The sequence below is a fragment of the Mauremys mutica genome, chromosome 1 (genome assembly GCF_020497125.1).
Source record: "Mauremys mutica isolate MM-2020 ecotype Southern chromosome 1, ASM2049712v1, whole genome shotgun sequence".
In the NCBI taxonomy this organism is placed as follows: domain Eukaryota; kingdom Metazoa; phylum Chordata; order Testudines; family Geoemydidae; genus Mauremys; species Mauremys mutica.
This window is the reverse complement of record NC_059072.1, coordinates 169,640,851-169,668,664: the sequence shown is the minus strand read 5'-3', so window position 1 is coordinate 169,668,664 and position 27,814 is coordinate 169,640,851. Positions and strand designations below refer to the sequence as shown.

General features: G+C 41.9%; 1 protein-coding gene across 4 annotated transcripts in view; it reads right to left on the bottom strand.

Annotated features, from left to right (window-relative positions):
* The window catches only part of BBX (BBX high mobility group box domain containing), a 238,729-nt gene that overhangs the window by 69,335 nt on the left and 141,580 nt on the right, over positions 1-27,814 (bottom strand). For all 4 annotated transcript variants that reach the window (XM_045001849.1, XR_006576205.1, XR_006576206.1 and 1 more), the window contains 5 exons: positions 25,276-25,356; positions 19,508-19,588; positions 16,493-17,423; positions 15,342-15,480; positions 11,059-11,207 (listed from right to left, as the gene is read on the bottom strand). In XM_045001849.1, the coding sequence (XP_044857784.1) occupies positions 11,059-11,207; positions 15,342-15,480; positions 16,493-17,423; positions 19,508-19,588; positions 25,276-25,356 (1,381 nt within the window). The remainder of the gene's footprint in view (positions 1-11,058; positions 11,208-15,341; positions 15,481-16,492; positions 17,424-19,507; positions 19,589-25,275; positions 25,357-27,814) is intronic.

The following is a 27,814-nucleotide window of genomic DNA, read 5'->3' as shown; positions in this document are numbered from 1 at the left end:
AGCAAGAACTGTACCTACATATTATTATACCAATACTCAGTCTCTCATCCAGCCATTAAGAAAGGTACTTCTTGTAAACAAACACCACAACATATACTTGTGCAAATAAGTATATTGTTATATACCACTGACCACACAACATTTCTTTATCACTGAATGCTTCACAGATGGGTACAGTCTATGCATTCCAGTATAGCACAAATAGGCCACACAGGTCACAATGCAGCACACAGGCACAATAACATCGGTGAATGTGACAGGGCAGGGAATGAAGAGGGGTACCGTGGCCAAGCTCCAGGGAGAAGGATTAAGCACAGGGCAATGGGGAGAGCTGGGGAGTATGATTTAAATTGCATTATCTGAGAAAGAGGGTCAGGAGTCAGACCAGAGTTGAGGAGGAGTCTTGCAATGGGATCATCTGAAGAGATTCAAGGAGTCAGTTAAATAAAAAGAGGGAGAGAGGCTATTCCATGCAGCAGGGTCGACATGGGAGAAGAATCTCCTGTCCACTGGTGAAAGACCAAATGGGTATGGGAAGACGAGAGGAAAAAATTTAATCTAGTGAAAAATTGTGTCAGCAACTTGGACTTTGATTCTGCACAACTTGTTCACTTGCAAATTCCCATGGGAGTTTTGAGTGTGCTGGAAATGCAGGATCAGACCCCGAGAACAGAGACGGAAATGATTTTGGAGAGTTGGAGGGGCTGGGTGAAGCGAGGGGCAAATCCCTGGTGGAACTTGAAGACTAAGAAGGTGATTTTCAACTGGATTCTGTAAAGAATAGGAAGCCAGTAAAGATTTCTGAAGATGGAGGGTTGGCGAGGGGGATATATTACTGGGTACCGGTGTGGGAAAAAAATCACATTTTGGACAACGGTAGTTTGTAGAACTGAGACACAGGGAAATAAGTAAAGCAGGTGTTACTCCAGTCAAGAGGGGATGAGATGAGACAATACAGAAGGGTTTTGGCAGAGGAGTATTCAAGACTGTGTCTGCTGTAGGGGGGATGGAGACAGAAGCAGCCAATATTAGAGAGCTGAAGTAGGTGAAAAGAATTCAGGGTCAATTTCAACAACTCAGCTCCTGATTGTAGAGGGGAAGGTGAGATTTAAGCAGAGGAGGTGGAATGATCATTAGGGAAGGTCTTCATTTAATCAGCTTTTTTTAAGATTGAAACAAAGGAAGATATTGCCAGAGCCAGAAGCTGGTGAAGCTGAAGCAGACAGAAAGTGAGGTAAGGGGCCAAAAGAGTGAAAGGGATACAGAATTGAGTATCCTCTGCATGGACGCATTACCCAAGACTGAGTTCAGAGAGAAGGTGGCCAGAAGTCTTGACTGATTAATGCACCAGTACCTTTTTCCGGAACATTAAACTTCTCCTTTTTGTGCTTATATTTGTTGACAATTTTGTGGAATAAGTTCTTTTTCTGAGACTGGAATGAACCTACAGACAATATTAATAATAATATATTTTTAATTAGAAGTTTTTATACAGCAAAACAATTATAGCATGTCGAATATAACTACCCTTTTAATGACTACAGCATGCCACTTCATTCTACAGTGTAGTGCCTAACCCAACACCCACGGGAGTTAATGGAAGCTTTCCATTGACCTCAGCGGGCATTGGATCATTCTCCTCTAACGTGAAAGAGAGATACCAGTTTAGTTTAAGAGAGTGAGGATGACAAGAAAAGTTGACTATGTAAAAATAGGCCCTTTTCCCTCCAAACATCTGCTCTCTGTGTATATTCAGAGTCAGAGCTCTTTGGTTTCAGTGACAAAACTAAGTTTTTACTAATTGCAGAGCTAACGCAGCTCTGGGAGCTGGAGTCTCTCCTGGCTCACGCATCATCCTCAGTTCTGACTGCAGAATCTTTATTACTTAGGATGGTGCCTGAACTGCTTGACCTACAAATATCTCAGGGAAGTTTGAGCACTGACAGTTAGAAAACCGTCTTTTGACTGGTAAATAACACGGAAGTGGCCAAGACACAGCAAACAGGTAACCCCTCCACTGCAATGCCACTTTTACGGAGTCACTTTTCAGAGCAAAAGTGCACTGTAAAGCATTACCTCCAAAAAAGTAGCAGGGAACCTAGTCTTCATGCTAGCTTCAGACTGACCCCGCCTTAGAAGAATTCAGAGAGGTAAGGTATATGAAATGACAATTTGTGGTTTTTATAAGATGGAGTACTTTCCATTTGCATCTGATCTGATACTAATTCGCTTGAACGTGCTCCCTAGCTGCAAAAACCAAACCCCCCCTCACCTACTTGTCTTTAAAATATACACCACCACGAATATTTTAAGTCCTGGAATTTAAAGCTAACAGCAGAACTACATACTGCCAACTTTATCTATACTGATCTTGCCCCAACCCCCCATTGAAGTCTTCCATCATTGCTGCCACCAATCCAGCTCCACCGGCGGGAAATATTAAAATGAAGGGTAGCGTAGAGAAGGCCTAAATAGAATTATTTATATTTAAATATAGATTCTCATACCTACATGTAAAGATAAAAGCAGTATAATCAAGCAACAAACTTGGAAACTGTAAGGTGCTGATGTACTTTGGTTTGGGAAATTCCTGTCAACAGTCAATTTTTTCAATTTGATATGGTAGTTAGAAGTCACAATTGAAAAGTTACAGCACTATGCAAAAAAGGACATTCCTCTGTTGGTACCCATCATGAGTAATTTTAGCTTAAGTCTGAACTAATTTAATTATAACTGGTTGTTAAAAGTTAAATAACTTCAACAGAGTAGGCCAAATTAGTTATACAAGTTCAATCCTTCTTCAGTCCGTATGGTTGCATTCATATTACTGAGCACAGAATTTGGCCTGCTTTGCATTTTTTACCACGGCAAGCCAGGATGCCAGAGTTACATGGGAAGTTATTCTAAGGCGAGCAAAAATGTGAAAGCTATTCTTATCTACAAGTTTATTTATATCCAACAACAAAAAAGGAGCAGACAAATCTGCTGTCTGTACTTGGGCTTGTTATTAATCTATGGTAATGGTTAACAGGGGCAGAAGTAACACCATAAATAGATTTAGTCAGCACCATGGAATTGTTTCAACCTTTGATTTTCATGAAGGCCTGATTTTCTTTTATGGAATTTGATATTTGTCCTTTTAAGAGAGTTGCCTTCATGTAGAACACCACCGCGTGCCATCCTACTCCTTATCCCCTGAGTGGAAAAGACCAGGAGCATTAGGAGTGCACAGGTAAGCACGATCCACGCATGTTTGTACAGAAAAGTGTAAACTCATGGCAGTTGACATATACTGAAGAGTGCAGAGTGGTGACGAGGAGAGTAGAAGAAAGCCTCAGAATGATGACACGACCCAAAGCAAAGAAGAGATAAGTGGTGTGGAGCTGATGAGTAGCCAAGAAAAGTTGAGACGGGTTAAGCAAAGCCAGGCTTGCAAAAGCACAGGCAGGCAGAGGGAAAGGTGAGGGCTGAAATCCTGGCTCCCTGAAGTCAATGGCAAAAATCCCATTGACATCAATGGGGTTAGGATTTCACCCTAAGGCTCCAGCAGGACTGAATATTGGTGCAAGGCTCCATGCTATCAGATCCCAATGAACGGCCACGCCCTAAAAGATGAAAAAAATTGTGTTTGGAATGTCCGAAGGGGTGATTTCAGCTAGGAGGTTATCGGGATATGTGGCACATTATAAAATAGTACAGAGGTTTATACTACTATACTCTTAAACCAACACTACATAGAAAAGTACAGCTCAGCAGTGTCAGAGATTGCAGAGCACTGGAGCAGATATTCTGCACAGAAGCAGTGACTAAGGAAGCCACAGAAATAGGTTATAAGCTTTACAAATATTACATAGAATGAAGAATGTGTTTTCTTTATGATCCTCTTTCTACCATCCCTTCTAAAGAGCTGATCAAAACCAAACATCGAAACAAGCCCCTCAATGGGTATAGGTTTCATGAAAACTTCTGTTCTCAAATGCAAACTCAAGGAGATGGGCTTCAGTGACAGGGAAAGGAAACTCTTCTCTGTCCCCTCATTCTGGGTTCTATTTTTCCCAAATAGTCACTAAAACATCCTTCAGCAGGGAACAAATGACTAAAGTGGAGCAAAGGCGAAAACAGGTAATTTTTGTGACATGCTATGGCCCAACAGTAAGAAAGTCTTCAATCCATGAAAAATTCCTTCATGTTAATCTATTTAGTTGGTTGATGGGCTAATTACAGATGCAGTTTGTATTGCAGGTGAGTATATTAGTATGGGATTGACAATTACCTAGGGAGGTTGTGGAATCTCCATCATTGGAGGTTTTTAAGAATAGGTTAGACGAACACTTGTCAGGGATGGTCTTGATCATACTTAGTCCTGCCTTAGTGCAGGGGAACGGACTAAATGGACTATTGAGGTCCCTTCCAGTCCTACATTTCTAAGATTCCATGAGTCTAAGAACCAAAGCTCTTGGATTCAAACAAACAAACAAACATGCAAGGAAGAAATACTAAAATGATGATATCAGGTCCAGACCCCAGGTGCAAGTGTCACCCTTGTTATCAGTATAGGCCAAGGAACAAGTCAGTCATGGAGATCAAAGAATCTTTCACTCTTACAAGTGCAAACTCCCTGGCCAGGGAAGGTTGCATAGCTGCTGCATGTGCTATGTTTGTTCCATGGAGAGAGATGTTGAGTCTCCAAGGAGGTCAACCCAACGCCAGCCACCAGCACTAAATTCACAAAAAATGTAAGGTTGAAAAAGCAAACCTTAAAAGCTTGCGTGTCTTGAAATGATTTTATACAAGAAAAACTTTTGAGAACTACTGGGCTACAATGGTTTACTTGTCATTTTTGTAATGCCTTCTTGGTTTTAAAGTAAATCCTTTCCCTGCGGATATTTCTCAGCAGTTAACATAATACTCAATTTTTCTTGGGTTTTTAGTATTGCAGCAGTTGCCACCATATGGGAACTGCTTGTAGTTTACTTCTCCGTCTGTCCAGTAGGCTCTCTGATATCAGAAAGGATATGCACCATTCAGGGATTAGTGAGAATTGGGCTAGAAGCAGCTGCAGAGTAAAGTAGCAAGCAAGAAAATGAACAGACAGTGCGTGACTAACTCTAGCAACACTTGTTCAAAATTTCATGGGTGGATTTAAAAAAAAAATCATCCTCCTCCTCAAAAAAATCTATCAGAAGAATGGATCAAATGGCTAGCACAGTGTATTCCAACAAACGAGGCATATGTACTCATCCTATTAAGTCTCAGGTCTCGTTTTACTAGTGCTAACAGAGTCTCTAAGGTTTCCCGTGGCAAAGCTCCCAATTCAGACACGTGTAAGGCAGGTTCCAGGAGCTCAGTTCAGATACCCTTTTTCACTGAGCTACATTACTGTCCAGTTTAATTGCAACTTGCCTCAGCCCTGCTTTGGGGAGGGCTACTTACTGTGAGCTAAATGCCAAGAGTGCCAGAGCTGTCCAGAATAATTGGAGTTCTCCAAATATTTGTCTCTACACTTACAAATCTACTCTCTCTCCATTCCCAGCTATCTTTGGAGATTCAGAACTCAAGCGCTGTTCTTAAAGGCATTGTCTGTGAACCATTTGGCGCACGGATAGCGGCACATGATCGCAAGGTAGACTTAGTGCCAAGCAGCTAAAAAGCAAGTGAAAGACTGTGGCTTCATGAAAGCAATGCTTCAAAGGAGCAATGGCTTTATGGTGCTATTTCTTGATTGTACTCTGGAAATGCCGAGAGGCCTCAGCTGAACTCGGATCCCCATGGTGCTAGGCGCTGTGCAAACAGAATAAAAGACAATCCCTGTCTCAAATGAAAATATATTGAATTACCACCCTGCTACGCCCCTCAACAAGTAAGTTGGGTAAGTAGGCAACATTGAAGCCTACTTACTGAATTTGGAACATAAAAATAATTTTTCATAGTTCAAAAGAGAAATGAAAACTACAGATTTTGCCCTATGTTTTTGCAGATATGTAAATTGGCAATCCATTGTAGATCAATGGCTTCTGCTTGATACGATGCCCCAGCGTACGTTCTGCTAAAGACGTCAATCACAAGTGATGAATTCTGGGGCAGGATGCTGTCTGTATGGGTTAAGCCTGTCTCTTTACTCCAGTTCTCAGCAGTTTTATTATACCATTGATATAAATGGAACAAAAATATTTAGGGTGAGATTTTCAAAACTAACTCTGCTCCCTTTGAAGTAAAATCTCCCACTGACATCAACTAGAGCAGAAGCAGACCAATGTGGAATACTTTTGAAAATCTGTCCCTAAACATATTTTAGGAAACTGCATCTTAAGGGAGAAAGTTCAGAGGTACCTTACTCATACACATAGCTTGTGTGCTCTGGTGTCCTTCAGTGGGTGGGTGTAATTAAATTGCAGAGCTGGAGGGGTGTCACACCAGGCAGAAAAGGCACCAGCTCATTCGGGATTGGCACTTTGGGGCAAATGAAAGAAAAGGTGATTGGGGAAAAAAGCTAATTTGACTGATGTTCAGAATGCCCTGCTTATCCTGCTTGTTTGATTATTCCACGTATCAGGCCTGAACCGTCTTTTGTTTAGACTGTTATAAATCAAACTCCATTTGAAGTTAACGGCTTTACAACAATACAAACTGAGGTAACACGGTTGTCTTCAACTGAAACAAGCAATGTATGTGATTTCTTAAGTATTTAATATATGATTAAGAAACAGTTACTTTTAAAAAAAAAATTACTTAAGAAAAAATGACATACAACCTCTCATAATCTGTCATATCCTGGCATCCTGGGAAATAATCTGTCACATTGAAGCCTACTTACTGAATTTTTAATGGCAATTTATGGAGCACTGATCTGATACAGTGAAAGCTTCTCTAACTACTGGGCACTAAGAATACATGGGAAGTCTATCGTATGGGCTACAAATCTGTGGACATTTGTCCAGGAGAAAGATAGTATGTTCTTAAACAAGTTGTCTCTGGCCTACATGCCGTTCTTAGGCATACGCAGCATACACGGTTGCGTAGGGCACCTGAGAATTTGGCGCACCCCCTGGGTCTTAGTGGCCACCCACCCGTCTCTTCCTATCCCTGTTCTGACACTTCCTGCAGGCTCCCACCACAGCTGGCTGCTGCAGCCTGGTGAGTCTTCCCCCACAGGGGATCTACTACTTAAAAGTGAAAAAGGCTTCCAGCCTGCCAGACCTATTGAAACAATGAAATTGTTAAAGAGCCATTCAAGTGGTAATGAAGCCATTTAACAGGCATTTGTCAACCTCCAGGTATCTACTGTCAGTTTCTGAATGTACTGACAAAAACAGTTGTGCATGACTGTAATATTTACTCAGAATATGTTAGTCTACGGGCTTGGCTACACTTACAAATTTGAAGCGCTGTAGCAGGGTGTGAAAACACACCCTTCTCCAGCGCTGCAAATTGCGGCGCTGCAAAGCACCAGTGTGGTCAAAGCCCCAAGCGGCTCCCAGCGCTGTCCGTTATTCCCCACAGGGAGGTGGAGTACGGACAGCGCTGGGAGAGCTTTCTCCCAGCGCTGGTGCTTTGACTACACTTAGCGCTTCAAAGCGCTGCCGTGGCAGCGCTACCGCGGCAGCGCTTTGAAGTGTAAGTGTAGCCAAAGCCTACAGGACCTTAGTTTAAAATGTGCTTTAAAAATATTTCATTAGCATGTTGCTGAAGATTATAAAATCACATCTCTAAAGGATCGTTGCATAGATGTTTAGATGCACAATCTGAGTATTCATCTTTAGCCTTAAATGCTTGGATCTTCAGACGTATTGTTTTTTAAATAAATCCTTCAAAAGACCCCCCTTATCTAAAATACACATGTGAGCCCGGGCTGCCATCAGGCATAGCGGCACCAGTTTAATAATACTGCATAGGGCCACATAATTCCTAAGGACAGCCCTGCCTCCGTGCTATCATTATTACTTCTCATGTGTATCACAATCAGACCTAAAGTCCTGGAGCCCCATTGTGCTGGGTACTGTACAAACACACAGTAAGCAACAGTCCCTGATCTGATGAATGGTCTATAACGACAAGATGGACAGAGGGTGGAAGGAGAACCAGAGGTACAGAGAAGTGAAGACAGCTGCACATAATTGGTCAGTGGTAGAGGCAAAGGAAAGAACAGACTCTAGGTCTCCTAAATCCCAATCCAGTGCCATATCCACTTGCCCAGTGGCTCTCAACCCTTCCAGACGACTGTACCCCTTTCAGGAGTCTGATTTGTCTTGCGTACCCCCAAGTTTCACCTCACTTAAAAATGATGTGCTTACAATATCAGACATAAACATACAAAAGTGTCAGAGCACACTATTACTGAAAAATGGCTTACTTTCTTATTTTTACCATATACTTATAAAATAAATCAACTGGAATGTAAATATTGTACTTACATTTCAGTGTATAGTATACAGAGCAGTATAAACAAGTCATTGTCTGTAGGAAATTTTAGTCAGTACTGACTTTGCTACAGCTTTTTCTGTAGTCTGTTGTAAAACTAGGCAAATATCTAGATGAGTTTCATGTACCACCTGGAAGACCTCTGTGTACCCCCCGGGTATGCGTACCCCTGGATGAAAACCACTGGCCTAGATCCATACTGCCTCTCCAATTCATTTGAAAAATGCTTGAGTTCTGATACAGGAAAAAAGTACCCCTCAGAACTCTCTCTATACTTTTCTTCTATAATTTTTGTAAGACTTTTCACTATACGTGCTGCACTTAATGTGCTTCTTTATTAGCAGCATGCACATGGGCCCCCTTCACAGCCATGCACATCTGAAAGTTTCTCAGGTCAATATTCGATAGCAACCTTTGTAGACGTAACAGTCTATATAGCAGGTCATCTATCTGGTCAGCTGTTAACTTAAAGGCAAATTTGGAAAGCCCACAGTGGGTCTAGGCTCCATAGCCCGCCACTACTCATGGCAATATCCTCACTACATCTCAGGATAAGTTTGGGATCCAGCTTAACGAAGTTAGCCCTGGTGGGACAGTTATCTTTTACACTGTTAAAATTCTCTTGCACATGGTTGGGTCCGGGTTGCTTTGTATCCCTGCCTCACATGATCTGCAATATCCCAGAGTCCACTTCCAGCCAGTGTGGTCAACACCTGAGCTACTCATCTCTGTTGATCTGATACATTTATTGGCAGCACAATCACCGCTTAGTAGAGCTGATTGAAATTAGAAATTTCCATTCCTTGGGAACTTGCAACATTTCAGGGTTTTTTTGTTGTTGTTCTGAACTGGAATGAAATGTGAAAAGTTTGAAACTTCCCACGAAATGAAATTTCTGATTTTTTTTTTGTTTCAGATCAAATGTTTTAATTTTGAGACTTAATTATTCCCCCCCCCCGACAAAATTACGTCAAAATCAACATGTTCCCAGGTTTTGATTTTGTTGAATCGACGTTTTTCAATGGAATTATTGCTTTGACGGAAATTTTTTTTACCAGTTCTACCTCTTGGTGTCTCAGTGCCAGCCCACCATGGAGCTGTGCTGACTTATCCCAGCTGAGAATCTCACCCAATAGCTGCAAGTGAATTTAGTATTCATGGAAATGAGGAACTGTTGGCTGTGGCTTGGCCAGACACAAGATATGTCTACACTTTGAGCTCGGGGTGTGATATTCAGCTCAAAGAGACACATCCAATAAAAATAAAGCTAGCTACAATACATACCCATTTGAGAACCTAGGCACGTACATGGAGCAACTAGCACCTCCTCTTGTGCTCTGTTTTTAACACACTAGCTCGACTGGTGCTTGAATGGGTTTGTCTCCTCAAGCTGGGAATCACACCACTAGCTGGAAGTATAAATGTACCCATGGGATAGGCAAGTGCTGTATAATCTTACCCAGAGGACTCTGCCAGCACTGCTCATACCTGACCTGTTACATATCTGCAATTGTATTGCTGGCCTTCTCTTAAGACAAGAGACTGGAAAAATTCAAGGCTTTCCAACTGTGCTTTGCAAACATGGAGATGAGAATGAGACCAACTTGCTAACAAAGCCAAGGGCAGAATTCACTCTGACTATGGAACATATCCCACGATAACCAGACAAATGAGTATGTCAATAAAGCACCCAACAGTGTGTGCTGTTGTTAGAAATCAGGGAAATTACTGCTGATTACCACCACCTGATTAGCAGTTGGCTCCCAAAACATGCTGCGTAATAAACCACCAGATTACTGTGCTGTAGAATTGGTTCATTTGTTCTGGTCAGGCTTGTAGATTTCTCAGATACTAACTACAGAGTTGCAACTACCAATGATCAGGCCTCAGTAAATATTATGGACAATGGCTAATTTTGCCAGAACCTGCTCAGCCCCTCCCTACTTACATAAATACAAAATCAGTACTATATTGGGCACACTGTATAAACATCACCCACAGTTCTAGGCCATGTATTGTAATTTGGTGGCTCGCGATTCAGACAAACAGCTCAACACTACGTATGTTTGAATAAGGTATGTAGATCTACAAAAGTAGTTAGTAAGTGCCACCAACACAGGGATCAGACAGTAACAGTTATTCTCATTTTATTGGTGTATTCAGCATCTTATTGCCTCAGCTCTTCAGAACAACAGAATTACTGGTAATCATTCCTCCTTTCCTGATGCATTTATATTCACATACAGTATAAATACCACAGGCTCAAAGAATTAGCCCTAACAGATACTCACCCACACTACACAAACCACACACACAAACTGCAGCAGAACATGATACAACTGGAAGTTTCTGCTCATGAGAGACTGAGTACTGGACTTACAAGGGTTTAGAATGGAGGCATTACTGCAGAAATGTTTTATTTCCAGAGTGAAAATATGTTAAATCAATGACTAAAAGGAAAAAGGAAAAACAAAATCTGCGAAAGTCCTGGTGATAACCAACTTTGTCACGATGAAGAAAGCAACTCTGACTCCACATTCCTCACATGTAGGCAAGCATGCTGAGGTAAGAAAATAACAGCTCCTGAACCCAGCACGGCAGCTATTATGGATTATGAATGTACCTCAGAAAGCACCTTACCTTTGTTGGATTTTGGTTGTTCTGCTGGGCAGCTTCCAACCTTCTTCTTTTTCCTTGGAACAGATACGCTTTTCCGGTCAAACGTAATGGGACTGTACTGAGGGAGGCTGTTGAATTTTTTTTCAAATTCTTCTTCCAATTTTGCTAAACTGAAGAAAGGGAGGGAAAAACCCAAAGTCAATCACATGGTTCACACAGATAAAGTTAAAAACAGGTTCTGGGTCGATAAGGTTCAGTGGTACTTTTATACCTGAACTCACCAAAGTTAAGTCATTTTATATACACACTACATTTTTCAAAAATTGAACAACTGTGTTTGGCATTCAATCCTGATCTGTCACGTGAGGGAGATTAAGCAATCAGAAAAGGAGGAAAAAGAAACACTGACAAAGAGTGGCACCAATATCAAAGAGTAAATAATACTGGATTATGAACAAAAAGGTTTTCTGAAAAAGGCAACTTTTTTTTTTTTAAAAGATTTGCTCCTTTTTATTTATAAAGGGTGCCTTTATGTTAAAGTTCTAATTGGTTTCACACACACACAAAACCCCTTCCCCCCTGCCAAAACTATAAGAAAAACAATTTCGAAAAGCCAAGCAAGCAATAAACAACCAACCAAACTACTTAATATACATAGCTCTTCAATAGGGCTTCTGGGTAGAACTTAGGGCATGAGGCTAGGATGCAGCAGGATTGGATTGGCTGCTGCATTTATCTGGTGATATATTAATTATTTTATTACACAGAGCCAACTGCATGATACTTTAATTGTTTGTAAATGTATTTGTTGTTAGGGCGACTAGAGCTCCTGCACATATATTCTCTGAGCTTGTGTGGTTTTTGTTTTTAATAACAAATCAATAAATTGGTGCTAGCATGAGAAGTCTGAGTTTTCCTAGCTCTCTCTAATTCTCTTTGCTATGAAAGACCAGCAGACAATGAGAGTAAACATGAATGCTTGGTGCGACTGCCTCTAAGCACTGAGTGCCTGGAAGAAAGGCAAAAGTGTGAGTTTTTCAGTTTTCTCTGAAATGGCTCTTAAATGAAGCATCATTATGCAACGAAATTTACAAATTAGAGTTGATTCACTTATCTCCATAACCATTATTCTGTATTTTTGTCAGACACGTATTTCATCTTTCTTTGATGTTCAATCAGAGCCATGTAGAACAGCAGTGGTTTCAGTTACGAAACGCAGACTTGGTTCGCAGCAACTGTTTTGTTAGTATAAGCAGCTGCTACCATGCTACTATGTACATGGGTATCTAGACATCCATGAAGCGAGCGGAGCTGTTGCTTTGATGGCTGACATATGCTCTCCCCTCCCACTGTTCTATTTGCTTCCCCAACTCCCACTACACCTGCCTATGGTCCGTGTGTGTCTGTCTAACAAGCAGGCCCAACTTTGACAGCAGAAGAGCCATCATCACAGACAATTTATAGCATGTGGAATGTGGAAGAAGCAGTGAGTGCTGCCATTACTAAGCCAGTGATTTCAATGATTAAAAAAGCAATTATAGTGTCATAAACATACAGAGGTTTACAAACATATAGACAGACATTAGCTGGCCTGAGGAGTTTGCAACCAAAGACCCTGATCCTATAATGACATTCACATAGGCAGACCCCTGCACTGGTACAGGGCCTGGGTCTACCTCTGCAGAGCTCATGAGAGGACAGGAGCTAAGACAGACAAGACAAACATGGCACGTAACACCAGGGAGTTGCCAGTGGAGGAGGCGGTAGGGAGGATACCTGGATTGGGTTGCCAACTTTGTAATATTTAAAAACCAGACACTTCCCCTGAGGCCCCATCCCCGTTCACTCCTCTTTCCCTGCTGCCCCCCTGGGAGTTGCAGCCACCTGAGGCAGGTAGGAGGCGGCCCCAGCTAAGTAGGGGCTGGTGTGGGTGATGACTAGCGCCTCCCTGCCTCCCCCATCTGCAGTAACCAGACTTTGAATGTCTGGTCAGGAGATCTGACACTGTCAGGTCCCCTTTTCGACTGCACTTTCCGGTCGAAAACAATGCACCTGGCCACCCTATACCTGGAAGTAGTAGATTTTAAAAAGGATGAATATGAAGAAGGCAGAGGATACCTGGCAGACAAGAAGAGGGAGATTGTTCCCATGGTAATGGGCAAGGAATGCAAGAGAAGGTACAAATCTGAGTCTGGGAGAAGAAGGAAGCTGCAAGGTGAGAGGGGTGGGAGCAGCCAGGTGTGTTTGTGGCGGGGGAGGAAATAAGAGGAGAGATGTAGGTGGAAACAAGATTATGTAGAGCCTTGAAGAGGGATGTTTAATATATAGGTCTGATCTACACTTCAAAATTAGATTGACCCAGCTATGCCATTCAGGGCTGTGAAAAAGTTTGCACCCCGAGCATCGTAGTTAGGTTGACCTAACCCCCAGTGTAGAGACAGCTAGGTCAGTGGAAGGATTCTTTCCTCGACCTCGCTACCGTCTCTCGGAGAGGTGCACTAATTACACTGACAGAAAAACCCCTTCAGTCAACATAGGAACCAATTACACTACAGAGCGACAGTGGTAGAGTTGCAGCACCACAGGTGTGCCGCTGTAGTGGAGACATACCCATCGTTTCTTGAACTTTTAGTAAAAATCTTAAATCCATGTATTATAAAGGTTTCTTCTATTAGAACTGGTTGAATAATAGTAATGAATAACACTGTTGAGACAGGAAATAAGCTATCCTCGCATACATATCTTCACTATCTAATCAGTTGTACAGATGGGAGCACAATATTTGTCAAATACATTATTCAAAACTTTTAAGTGGCAAACACTGAATAAATTATTTGCATCTACATTTTTTAGATTAGTTGATGAGCTGTGGAATTCATCATCTTCTCAAACTCACCTAATGTTTTAACACAATTAAATAAATGAAAAGCTGGTTAACTTTTTGATGGAACATTGTGTACTATGAGAAGATCTTTACAAAATCTCCATATCACTGACGAGTACATTACGTACTGAGAATAATAAAAGTGCAGCGTTACTTTGCGTAGCGTATTCCAGATAACACCACCTTGAGATTTTCAATATTTAATATCCTTGCTATAAGTGCATTACAACTAAATTTCAGATACACCAGGTTATGAAAAATTTTACTATAAATCTACACAAAAGAAACCTATTAAAACTTTAAGCCTGAAATATGAAGAGACTCTATTCCCTTTAATCCAATTTATTCCCTCTGAATTCAGATAATTAGAAATATCCAAGGATTTGCCAAGTATGAATGGCTAAGTAGATTTTTCACCACTATCGCTGAAGTTAAGTAAATCTGTTAGTGCTACGAGGAGAATTGCTATTCAGATTCCTGAGAGCCACTTCTGTGTAGATTTGCAAAAGCATTAATTTTTTAAAATAATTAATAATTATTTCTCTTCTGATATTCCACTGCCTTAATCTGCTGATCTCCTATTCAAGTAGTTGCTTCCTTGACTGAAAATCATTTATTTACTCTATTCACTCCACTGCATTAGAACGAAGCTTACAAAGGAAAATAACAACTCTTAGGTGCTACTATAATGGAAAAAATAAATAAGTGAAAGGAACACTGTCAAATTATCTCCTTTTTGGGGGTAAAAATTAACACTTTTTCCAGTCAACGAAGCACCTACCTAGAACTTTAAATAATGTTTCTAAAGTACTTTGAAAATTAAATTAACCTTCTACATCACCTCTTAGATAGGTAAATATAGTGCTTATTTTAGAAACATGGAAATAATTATTTGATTCTGATTTATATCAGTGTAAATCATGAGTGATCACAATGGAGTTAGATTGGTTTAATAATGAGTGAGAAGACAGAATCAAGCCCAGAGAGATTAAGGCTGGGTGTTTCAGACGTGCTTTCTAATTGCAAGTATCTAGCTTGAGACAGTTTGGGCCTCTCTTACAGAGGTGGCGAACAACGGCTGTTCCCATTGGCTTTAACTGCAGTTTAGAGTGCTCAGCACCTTTAACAATCAGGCCCCAAGTGTCTGAAACGTGGCACTGAAAAATCAGAGTTCGTTTTGACAATTTTGATCTCTGAGCCTTGCCTAAAGCTAAACGGAATCAGAGTCCAGACCTGGACACAGGAAGGTCTGGTTCCCAGCCCTGTGCCCTTCATACTAGATTATCCTGTTTTTCAGTGGCATGTGCACAGTTATCTACTTTTACTATGACAACCAAATCCATTCCTATGTAGCGTAAAACAGATTGGAAACAAATCCTGCTTGTGCAAAACTCTGTTCACGTGAATTACATCAACTTACCCCAGAACAAATTCTTCCTTTGGCTTAGTTTTTTTCAGCTTTTTACTCCCACTCATCCCACTTTGGGAAAAGGCCCAGTTTTCTTCATTCCAGCATCCTTCATGGTCTGAGGAGTTGCCTTTTCCTGAGCTTCGTTTACCTAGGAAAGAGGAAAAAGATTCTTACTTTCACCATGGAATCTGTGTCACAGTGCACTGGACTTGCAAGGACCCTGTATATCAAGAGTCACTCAACAGTGCAACTTCTGCTGACCGACTCTTCACGTTTCTAAAATGGATTCTGTGCCAACTTGGATTCCTAAGGGATAAGAAGGTTACCTGGTAGCAACTAGATCTACCCATATTTACTACCTTAAAAGATCCCACTTTTGGAACCTTCTGCTAAACTGCAGGACCCCTACAGTGAGGATCTGCAGAGGTATAATGAAGGAGAAAAGGTTTCACAGATTTAATCTAAAGCAAAAGTAACCTCAAGGGTTCTCTCTTCAATTTGGCTGTTCAGATTATCATCTTTGATTTGCTGCTCAGAGAAATGTTTTTAAATGCATCCTACTGAAAAGGTACATCACATATTTTAAACCCAAATTCATCTTTCCATTCAAATTCAAGGTTTTCTCACTGATTTTCATCCACTTTTAACAACAGAGATGCTAAATTTGGAAACTGACGTCACATGCTGATCTCCCTACGTCTATCCTGAATGAACTCCATACTGTTTCTAGATATTCTGGCTGTGTACCTTATCTGGGGACCAGAATGTACACCAGAAAGGAGTTTGAGACACATCTACCTCTTCAAGGATTCAGAGCTATGTCTAGAGACCAACAGCATTTCTTCATATAGGCAACTAATGCTCCAATGTAGCTGGTCAGGGTTACATAAAAATGCAAGCCCTGCACAAACCACCAGATTGGTCTGTTAACACATTTATTTTTAAAGTGAAATGTGCTTTAAAGACTATATTTTGCAATCAGATATGCAGTAAAGGGGAGGGAAATATATCTACTAATTGAACCAAATAAATCACTAGTTGTGTTACAAGCCCACACCTGATTCATGGCAGACCAAGAGAGAGATGCTGTTCAAACACAATATAAGACCTTTTGATTTATTTTTCTCTTCCTCTGTAAATAAATGGCAAAAATCACCTACCTCTGTCCACATTGGCACGCAGGGACGTGAGCATGCCCTCTGACACCAGAGTCTTATAAAGAGCACCTTTGCAAGATCGCTCTGATTTCCTGGAGCCACAGGTTTCTATCTTTTTATTACAGTCACTGTCTGCTGTTTTGACCTGTCCAGGTAAACTCTGTGGTACGACATCCTCTGTTGGGGTCAGTGGTTCTGCTTTTATGTTGTCAGGTACCTCACAAGGCGCCTCCGTATTGGCTGTAATACTAAGGAAGTCAGGAGGCTTTGATTCTTTGGTGGTCTCCGAGGATTTCTCCTTTGATGCTCTCTTCTCTTTTGATTTTACTTTTTTCTTTGGTGACTTTGTGTCCAACACACTTCCCTTCATGTTTGAGGCAGGGCGGACCTTCTTCCGGGGGATTTCGACGAGTCTCTCGGCACCCCAGTCGCCCTTTGCAACTGCTTCGATAGTATAAATGACGCTTTCAATGTCCGACTCAGAGGACTGCCTCTTTTTACAAGCCTTCTTGGCGGTGGATTTTTCGTTTGTGTGCCGGTCCAGCTTATTTTTTTTCTTTTTCTTTTTTATCTTTTCTGGTTTGCTCAGACCCAGGGTATTAAAGTCAGCAAGTGAAAGCTCTTGAGAATGGCATGTGTGATCCTTTGCACTGGTACTATTATTTATCTCTACAGTACTGCTGTCTGCTGCCGGATCAGTAAAGTGACTGCATTTTGTAACTTTCTCCAACTCTTCAGTTTTTGTCTTTTCGTCATTTTGATTTTTCACCATCTCAGATTCTTCCACTTTTACTTCCTGTGAGTCTTTCACGTTCACTTTCTCCAATTCTTTCACTTTCACTTCCTCTGGAGCTTCTGCTTTCACATCCACTGATGTTTCCACTTCCACCTTCCCAGGTTCTTTCACTTTTACCGCCTCTGATGCAAGGCACATCTAAAAAGTTTAAAACAACCAATCACCACCAATTAAATGCCCCTATCATTCAATTTATTTATTTTGATTTACAGAAATGCTAGATAAGGGCACTTATCTAAGGCCCCGATTTAGGAAAGCAGCCCCTCACATTCCGGACAGTACTTTCTACATCCTCCCCCCCATTCAGGACAATATGTTGTATGATCTCCAGGTTTGAGGGAAAGATGCCTGACTTAGGCTGTAGATGCCCTTGACATCCTTGGAAAATACACCAATAGTACCTAAATGCAGTGGTACAGTTCACTATGACCCACCATCAGTAAACCAGGTAACTTACAAACTATTCCACTTCTTCCTTCTAATTCTGGTTCCTACTTCCAAAATGCCAGTGAATTAATAAATTAACCAATTCTTAATACTACAATTTTTTCTTTATTCAGTTTGCAAAACAAAGTAAAAAACCAAAACAAAACCTTTACATTTTTTACATAATACAGAAAAATCCTCTCGAATCACAAGCCTCTTCAACACAGAAATGTAAAGTGTTACTACCTAGGAGTCAACCTTCCTGGTGATACCAGTAATGGAGACTGAATCCCTCTATCTACCCACAGAACATCTACTGTAAAGGATGCATTAAATGCAAGCTTCTCCTAACTGCTCTCCCATTGGTCCTCAGCAGTGACAGAGGGATCAGCGCAGGACCTGACAGGGTAGTTCACTGTCTCCATGCCTTGGCTTCTGGGCTAAGGCTGCTAACAGGGGTAACCACAAGTGTCAGACCAACTTCCTCTGGGAAGATGTCCAAAACTTTAAGAGAAACACAAATCTAACCAAAACATACAAACAACTGACCACCAACTCCTTCAACAGAGGTCACCAAAAGAACCACTTGAAAGTAATAACTACTGACCTGGGCTGGATTTTAGCCATTGGCCTAGAAGTCTCCATACCTAGTACTAATTTAGAAATCCCCTGGGCCTCCTTGGCACTATGAAACTGAACGTTTTCTTTTTCTCATACATCTTTTAAAATCACATAACCTATTTTACCTGCTTTACAGTTCAATAGGTCCTTTTAGTTAAATCTGTAGAAATTAGAGATCCTTTGGGTGCATGCTGACCAGATTTACCGATTTTATAGGGACTATCCTGATATTCGGGGCTTTTTCTTACGTGGGCATCTATTACCGGTTACCACTCATCTGTGTCCCCATTTTTCATACTTGCTGTCTGGTCACCCTATTTGGGTGACATGATTCTTTTTATTATTATTACTTTTGTCAAAGAAAACTTATCTCATGAGTTCAGATTTGGCTATAAGAAAGACAGTACCTAAAGAAATCCTGGTAATAATCTCTTATAGTCCCCTAAAGAGGCTTGGAAAATCTCAATCTTAAATCTTCAAAATATCTTGTTCATGTGACAGCAACTCCATTTTTAACCCTTCTTCTCTGCTCTATACCTTTTCTTCTAAAGTTTGTAACATAACCAGCAGAGAAGACTTAGGACTGCTTTAGCTGCATGGTTATGAAAGGGGCTTTGGGTGTTGTAGGCGATAAATTAACGCATAGCATGTGGTCTTATGATTTGGAAGGCTTGGAAAAAAAGAGAACTTTAAATGTTTCCACACTGTAACTACTCCCAGAAGGACAGTCTGATGTCAGCTGCAACGTATCAGAACACAGTTCCTCCAGAAGTCATACACGTATTCATCCTTTAAAATAACAATCTGCATGAGAGTGGAAATAAATGGAAGTGACTGAAGCCTTCTAAAACATATTTGCAATGACAATGCCCTGATCTAAATAAAACCCCAGAAGTGTTCATTTAAAAATAATTTGAATACAAATCAGATAAGTCCTTTGCCATCAGAGGTTCTGACTTTTTAACTGTTAACTCAGTAGCATTAAGAGCCTGTGCTTTAATGGCTAGTCTAGGGAAATCTTGACTCTTGGCATCCAAGAGATACTTAGTATTGTTGTTTATAGAAGCATAAATGACTGTGTCACTGTTCTGACTGCTAGACTCGGGCAATCAGCATTATTAGCTTCTCCTCCCTACTGCACCAGTGGTAATTAATCACCAGTATTTTAATATTACCTCTGCCAACTGAAACAACGCTGACGTCCCACACTGCTTTGTTAAGTCAGGAGGGCCTGAATGGGATGTACTCGAGGAAATCTTAAGCAAAAAACAAAGAAGGAAAAAAACATTACTTCTCCAATACAGCCTTCCTATATGTTGAATTTAAAATTTTTACAAGGCTGATTTTTCCTCCAGCGATACATTCATAAAGGTCCATATTGTGAGAAAAAATTGCATTCATGGTACATCCAAATTGCTGGATTTTCCTCCTTATAAATAACAATCTAGTGCCCTCAGTCAATGACACTAGGAGCAATTTTCTACTTCTGGATTCTTATTAATCAGGGCATCATTTAGAAGAAGGCTGACATAAAGGACAAATTCTCCTGCTCAAGTACATTGTCGTAGCTCCGCTGGCTTCTTGGAGTCAATGGAACTGCTCTGGTTTACAGTAGTGAAGAATCTAGCCCAAACTCTTTCTAAATGTACCTTTCCCCTTGTATCAGTTTAGTGCTTATCTTCAGAACTTCAAGGGAGCCTGAATAAGAAGTGTTGAGGAAGACTCTAAAAAACAACCACTTTCTAAAACGTATTAGCGCACCAATCCAAGCATCTCAACATTCCTGCAAAGCCGTTATTTTTATACTCCAAGAACTCTGACGCCGTCAGTTAGGCTCTACACCAGCCTTGCAATGGGGGAAGGGGCTGCACAGCAGCTTCAGGGGAGTGAGGTGCAGAACTTGAGGGGGTAGAGATCCTATCCCCGAACAACTCTGCACTCATTTTGGTCCTTCCATCTAACCCTACTGGAGCCATGAGAGTTACTTTACAGGGACCCGCCACACCCCCAAATCTCTACCATAGAAGGAAGAGAGACAGAGAGATCAAAAATATTCTACTGGGGGTCAATATACTTGAAGAGGTTGTATCTTTTCATATAATCTCCTAATCACTCAGAATTATTCTTCAATGGCCCTGAGTTGTCAGCTGTTGAGGCTGCACAGCTCATAAACAATCTGTGGTAGAACCAGATTCCCTGCACTGAGTCACGGAGATACTGCAAATGCTCACTGCCTCCCTGACATGGTTCTCCTCACCTTAAGACCGGAAACAGGATAGAGAGTGATTCTGTAGAGATGTAGATCTCTATGGAACCCACAGCTGAGCTGCATGGCTGTGGCCTTCCAAGCAGGCACCAGATTGTAGCCATAAAAGTAGTTGCTTCAACCATTACTAGAGCGCACACTAAGATATTTGGCCCACTTTTAAATACATTTTTGGCACTGTTTGCATAATACTGACAAAAATCCATCTAAAAGAACAGAGATGAAGTTGTGAGTTTGATTCTAATCCACACAAATAAAAAAGAGTGGGGGGGAAATGCAGGTATGATCAAACCTGCTGAACTACTTATTAGGCGCCAACAATAAGGTCCCAGAGTCCGGTGATGGGTCCCCAGAGCTCAGGGTTCACTCTGGGTGGGGACTGGGGAAGCCTGCTCCTCTCCAGCACACAGCACAATGATGTTTGGATTACAACGGTGTGATGCAAATACCTGCCAAATAAACTTGCAATTCTGGGGTTCACTCCAGGGGTATGAACACGGCATGTTAGAGCAGCTTCAAATTAATGCCTGATCTGGTCACCCAGTAGTCATTAAAGAATTAAGAAATTCAAAATTAAACATATTTTATGCGTCCAACTGGGATCAAGTGTCACAGAGAACACAAAACCAAAACCACACCAAAAAACCTATGTGAGCTTTTTACAGGCTAGCTGATCCTTCAAGGGGACTTGGGCCCAGCATCACCTGTAACAGACCAGTGATCCTCACAGCTGACCAGCTAGGAATCAGATGGCCTTGTTTATCTGGTAGACTCAGGAGAAGGGTAGCTCCCAGGCAGATGGCCTGGAGGAGGACTGAGAAGGATTGCAGGAGGGAGTCTATCTGGCCTCTGCGACTGGCCCTGGAAGAAGGGAGATTCCCAGAGGGGAAAAACCCAGACAGTCAGCTCTCTCTGTAGGAGAGTGGGAAAGAACTGACTGTGGAGCCCAGGAAGGGCAGAAAACCTTTTGTTTATGTTGCTCTTGGGACTGTTTACTAAGTTTGCTACCAGCACCTCACTGTGCCTGGGGGACGGGTCACTTGCAGGTTTACACTAGTGTAAACGGTGGATCCTCTGTAACTTGCAGTCTTTAAAACATGATTTAAGGACATCAGTAACTCAGCCAGAGGTTAGGGGTCTGTTACAGAAGTGGGTGGGTGAGGGTCTGTGGCCTGGAATGTGCAGGAGGTCAGACTAGATGATCATGATGGTCCCCTCTGGCCTAAAGTCTATAAGAGTTTCCCCGGAAGACTAGTGCAAAAACAGAGGCATGAGCCTGGTCTACACTAGGCGTTTAAACCGGTTTTAGGAGCGTAAAACCGATTTAACGCCACAACCGTCCACACTAGGAGGCACCATATATCGATTTTAATGGCTCTTTAAACCGGTTTCTGTACTCCTCCCTAACGAGAGGAGTAACGCTAGTATCGGTATTAACATATTGGATTAGGGTTAGTGTGGACGCTGATCGACGGTATTGGCCTCCGGGAGGTATCCCACAGTGCAGCAGTGACCGCTCTGGACCGCAATCTGAACTCGGATGCAGTGCTCAGGTAGACAGGAAAAGCCCCGCGAACTTTTGAATATTTCCTGTTTGCCCAGCGTGGAGCTCTGATCAGCACGGGTGGCGATGCAGTCCGAAATCAAAATAAAAAAAGAGCTCCAGCACGGACCATGCGGATGTGATCGCTGTAAGGGCAGGCAAATCCGTTCTATCAGCGCTCCGTTACAGAAGATGAAATTCAGAATCCTTTTTTAAAAATCTCCAGACAGACGCCATAGCAGGGACTCAGCGCACTGCAGCGTGACAAGCGTAACGGAAAGCCAAAGAATCAAATGGCGCTCATGGACTGGAGGACTGAAGCTATCCCACAGTTCCTGCAGCCTCCGAAAAGTATTTGCATTCTTGGCTGAGCTCCAAATGCTTCTAGGGTCAAACACAGTGTCCGCGGTGGGTCAGGGCATAGCTTGGCAATCTACTCCCCCACCCACCCCCAGAAGCAAAAGGGAAAACAATCCTCTGACTCTTTTACATGTCACCCTATCTTTACTGAATGCTGCAGATAGACACGATGCTGCAGCCGTCAACACCAACATCCTCACTCCCCCCCTGCCATGGGTGGCTGATGGTACAAAAGGACTGGTAACCGTCCTCGTCATCAGCCTATTGGCACATGGGGCAGTAACCATGCTGACTAGCATCCGTCAGGTCGATCAAGGGCTCCTGGCTCTAATTTTTTCTGGTGGATGGTGGATGGTGCAGTATGGCTGGTAACCATCGTCATCATAGCAACAGGGGGCTGAGCTCCATCAGCCCCCACCCTTCATGTGTAAAGAACAGATTCAGTTGCCCCTGGACTAGCAGAGGGATGCTGGGCTTCTCTCCTACACACTGCTTAATGTCCTGTCTGGACTATCATAGCAGCTGGAGGCTGCCTTCCACTCATTTCTCACTAACAAGTCACCATGTCTTTTTATTCCTGCATTCTTTATTACTTCATCACACAAGTGGGGGGACAATGCTACGGTAGCCCAGAAAGGCTGGGGGAAGAACGGAATCAACAGGTGGGGTTGTTACAGGAGCACCCCCTGTGAATAGCATACATATCAAGTTTCTAAAGGATCTGACACAGAGGAGCTGTGCTCTCTGGTTCTATGATACAGTGGTTATCTAGTACACTTACCTATATTCTAGGCAGGACTGATTCTATTTTTAGATACCAAAAAGGAGGGATTGACTCAGGGAGTCATTCCCAATTTTGGCTTTTGCGCCCCTGGCTAAGAGCAGCCAGGGGCACTTATGACAGCAGCAAATGGTACAAAAGGACTGGTAGCCATAATCATCCTCACCAGTTCCAATTTATGGAAGGGTTTGGATGGTGCAGTATGACTGGTAACCATCTCTGCTGTCATGCAAAAGCAAAAGCATGCTTCTGTGTAGCGCTGCTGAATCGCCTCTGTGAGCGGCATCTAGTACACATACGGTGAGAGTCACAAAAGGCAAAACAAGCTCCATGATTGCCATGCTATGGCATCTGCCAGGGCAATCCAGGGGAAAAAGGCGCGAAATGCTTGTCTGCCGTTGCTTTCCCAGAGGAAGGAGTGACTAACGACATTTACCCAGAACCACCCGCGACAATGATTTTTGCCCCATCAGGCACTGGGATCTCAACCCGGAAGTTCCAAGGGGCGGGGGAGGCTGCGGGAACTATGGGATAGCTAGGGAATAGCTACCCACAGTGCAACGCTCCAGAATCCGACGCTAGCCTCGGACCGCGGACGCACACCACCGAATTAATGTGTTTAGTGTGGCCGCGTGCACTCGATTTTATAAAATCTGTTTTACAAAACCGGTTTATGCAAATTCGGAATAGTCCCGTAGTGTAGACGTACCCATGGTGATTAGTGCCGTAGTGGCCACAAGGGCAGGCTTTTCAGGCTGACTCAGCCAGAGCTAATATGCTGCATCTTAAGAAGGATGTGTGCAGAATGTCTGCCATGTTTTTATTAATTTAAGTTGGAGCCTGTTCCTTACATTTAGTTTGTATATTAAATTAGGTTTGTATGGACCTACTTAAATAATCATTGTGAGAAAGCTCCTGGATATTTGTTTCAGATCCAAGTTTCTCACTGCCAGACTCAGTCTCCTCTTCTGCTTCAATTGTGCTACAACTCTGCACTCCTGTGGGAAAGCATATGGACTTTCCTATGACCCCTAAGGATTTGTTTCTTAAGAGGTGACAGACCTTCACCTAGTGGTGATATGCAAACATCAGGCCTGATTCAACAGTCTTACTCCAGTGCCGTGTTGGTGTAACTCCAGTGAAGGCAAGCTCACTATTATTAAAGGGGTACAACATTAAGATGACGTATAGAATGCTGCCTAATAAGCAAAGGAAGGGGATAGGTCAACACATTTCTGGTGTTCACTAGCTTTTTTGGCTTGTTTTCAGAGCTGCAAAGGTCACATCCCCCTACAGATAACTAGCTCCTGCTGTGATCACTCTAGCATGCACACTGCTGGCAATGTAGCCCACACACACTAATGAACCCTGCTCGAGCCTGGGGACTGCCTAAAGGGTAAGGCAAATCTCTTCTTTCCAATCATGCATGTTTCTTTTAAATTTATCTTTCTAGTATCGTTATTGTCTAACCAAGAAGGCACAAAACATTACTGTTATGCAGTCAGGGGGAAACCCCACCCCTACTCGACATGGGTCCAAATTCTAGAGTTTTTTCAATGGTTCCAGATTATAGATTTCTCTTCAACAGAATGAAAAAACTCTAGAATTTGGACCCATGTAGAGTGGGTTTTTGTGACTACATACTTTTCTGAATCAGGACCCTGGTATCCGCAGTGACCAATCATCTACACCTTCTCTTGCCGTACCTGTTGTCCTGAATGGTGTTTTTGTCTGAGTTGTACTATAAGTTCTCCAGGGCAGGAATATGATCCTGCTTTCTAAGGGTCCATTTACATTTACAACATAAATGAATTAAAAAAAGGTAAGCCGTAGGTATCCCCAATGACAGCATCATTATTTGAGTTACCATTCAGGCTACCCTTTTTTCCTTGTTGCTAAAGCTAAGTTTGGTGCTAGACTAACTTGTGTAACCCACGCGTTTTGGGGAAAATATGCACACACGTTCACATCATGATGGTAACAGGAACCTTACCTCTGCCAGCTGGAAGAGTGCTGACTTCCCACAGTGCTTTACAGGCTCAGGACTCCCCAGCTGTGAAGTATTTGATGAGATCTACATTTTGAACAAACAGAAGAGAGAACATTTCAGGGTCACTGGGGAAAGAGGGGGTGGGGGGAAAGGCTGATTGTCCTTCAGCTTCCCTTGGGATATTGCAGACAGTCAGTATAAACACAGGGCCCCAAGTTAGGAAAGCATCCCTGTTCAGGAAGCACTTAAGCACGTGCTGAAGTTCCATGAAAGTCAACAGGATATAAGCGTGTGTAAAAGTTTTTTCCTGAAGCAGGACCTAGGTGAGTAACCACATTTTATATTGGATTTGTAACCTCCATAGATGACACATGCTGGCCATGCAGGTTTTTCCTACATCACTTGTCTTAAGTGACCACAAAACTCCTCCCGCACCATCTGCTACTTAGCAGATTTGGGTCTTTTGCTAAAGTATAAAGTTATACTGGAAACTTTGGGGAATCTTGTTTGTTTGAGATGGGTGCAGCCTTCAATGTATTCCTTTAAAGCAGGGGTCAGCAACCTTTCAGAAGCGGTTTGCAAAGTCTTCATTTATTCACTCTAATTTAAGGTTTTGCGTGCCAGTAATACATTTTAACGTTTTCAGAAGATCTCTTTCTCTAAGTCTATTGTTGTATGTAAAGTAAATAAGGTTTTTAAAATGTTTAAGAAGCTTCATTTAAAATTAAATTAAAATGCAGAGTCCTCCCCGGACCGGTGCCAGGACCAGGGCAGTGTGAGTGTCACTGAAAATCAGCTTGCGTGCCCCCTTTGGCACGTGTGCCATAGGTTGCCTACCCCTGCTTTAAAGCTAAACAAAAGCTTTCAGTAAGTAAAGTTTTCCAGATCAATAAGGTCTTATTTGCCCTTTTACATAGACACTGCTATGCCTGTCTTAGCAGCTGCCTAGTGGGCCACTTCACAGAAGTGCCTTAATCTGCCTGTTGTTACAGGTGGCATAGCAAAGAGAGCATTTTAACCTAATGGCAGTCACACTGCTCAGATAGCATCAGCGTAGCAGTTCATTGTGCTGTCTCAATCTTGGCTTTGTAGAATTAAATGGTATTGTTTGGAATGAGAGACTCCGTCCCTTAACACTGGTTTTTCAGGGCACAGGTGTTCCTGAAACAGTTTCTTCATAACACACATTTATATTCACAGTCTTTTGGTATATACAAGGCCACTTTAATTTTTGTTTGCAGGTTTGTCCACCCCTGGATCTAAATGTGTTTTTATATCACATTTTTCCTTTGGAATAGATTACTACACATTGCAGTTTCAAGGGGATACACTGGAATTAAAAAAACAACACCCATTTTTATTGCCACTCATTCACCATAGGCCTATGTTTAAAATACATGGAAACATTATTTTTAATATTTATTAATTGTTATTACTTCTATTACAGTAGCTCCTGGTGGTCCAGTCAAAACTGGGTCTCTGATGTGTGAGGCATTATATAGCCTATATAGCCCGCCCCAAAGAGCTTCCAGTCTAAAACCTGATCCTCCAATGAGCTCCATAGAGGCAGACCTTTTAAGTACACAGAGCCCCATTATAGTCAATGAAGGAGCGTACTCAGTGATCCTCTGGCACAGATTGGCTTGCAGGATCCGGGCCTTAGTTTCTTTCATTTCTATTCTATAGTAACTTACATTATAAAAATATTAACCACAAGGCAGATCTCCTCAATTCAACATCAAAGCTACAGAGGGGTCTGGAAAAGTAACTCCATGTTGCTTAAACAGAACATGAGCTCGTGCAGAGGCATGTTCTGATTTTTGACACCACACATGCAAACCAAACAGAGTGGAAATACATCATTAATTGTGATGTGGACATTCATAACCAAATGATGGCAGAGCTGTTGTTACGGTTTTACAAGATGGAAGGAGAAGTCAACATATTGCCTTAGCATGAAATACACTCAACAGCTTTGAGAACAAACTGCAGGAAACACAGCAAGCTTAGAATTTACCACAGTGAAGATGTTTGCTGGGCTTGGGAGGTGACAGAAGGATCAAACAGCTCCCAGTAATGATTCCAAATTTTACTTTCTTCTCATTAAATGCAATCTTCTAGTTTTAACAGAGTTATCAGTATCTATCATTTCCATTCACCTCAAGCATGAATGGCTAGTTCTTATACACAGGGTTGGCTTCTGATCCGGTTGGCTTCTGATCCCACAAACACACTTATTTTTAGGATCATGTTACTATCTCAGAGCCCTTTTACAATAATTGCCAATATTTTAACTACTATTTATGGCATGGGCTGTATGTTATGCCATAGCATATACTTTTTGTTGCCTATGGAGTATAGGGCAACTCAGACATTTAGTAAAATGTTAAGGCCTTAACTAACATTAATACTATAAGCATATTTACATATTTTATATAATGATGAATCTATATAGGAAGATTATGGCTTTTTCCTAAACTTGGAGTTGGGAGAGAGGGGGAATAGTGAATCAGCCATTGTGTATACAAATATCACGCTGCTA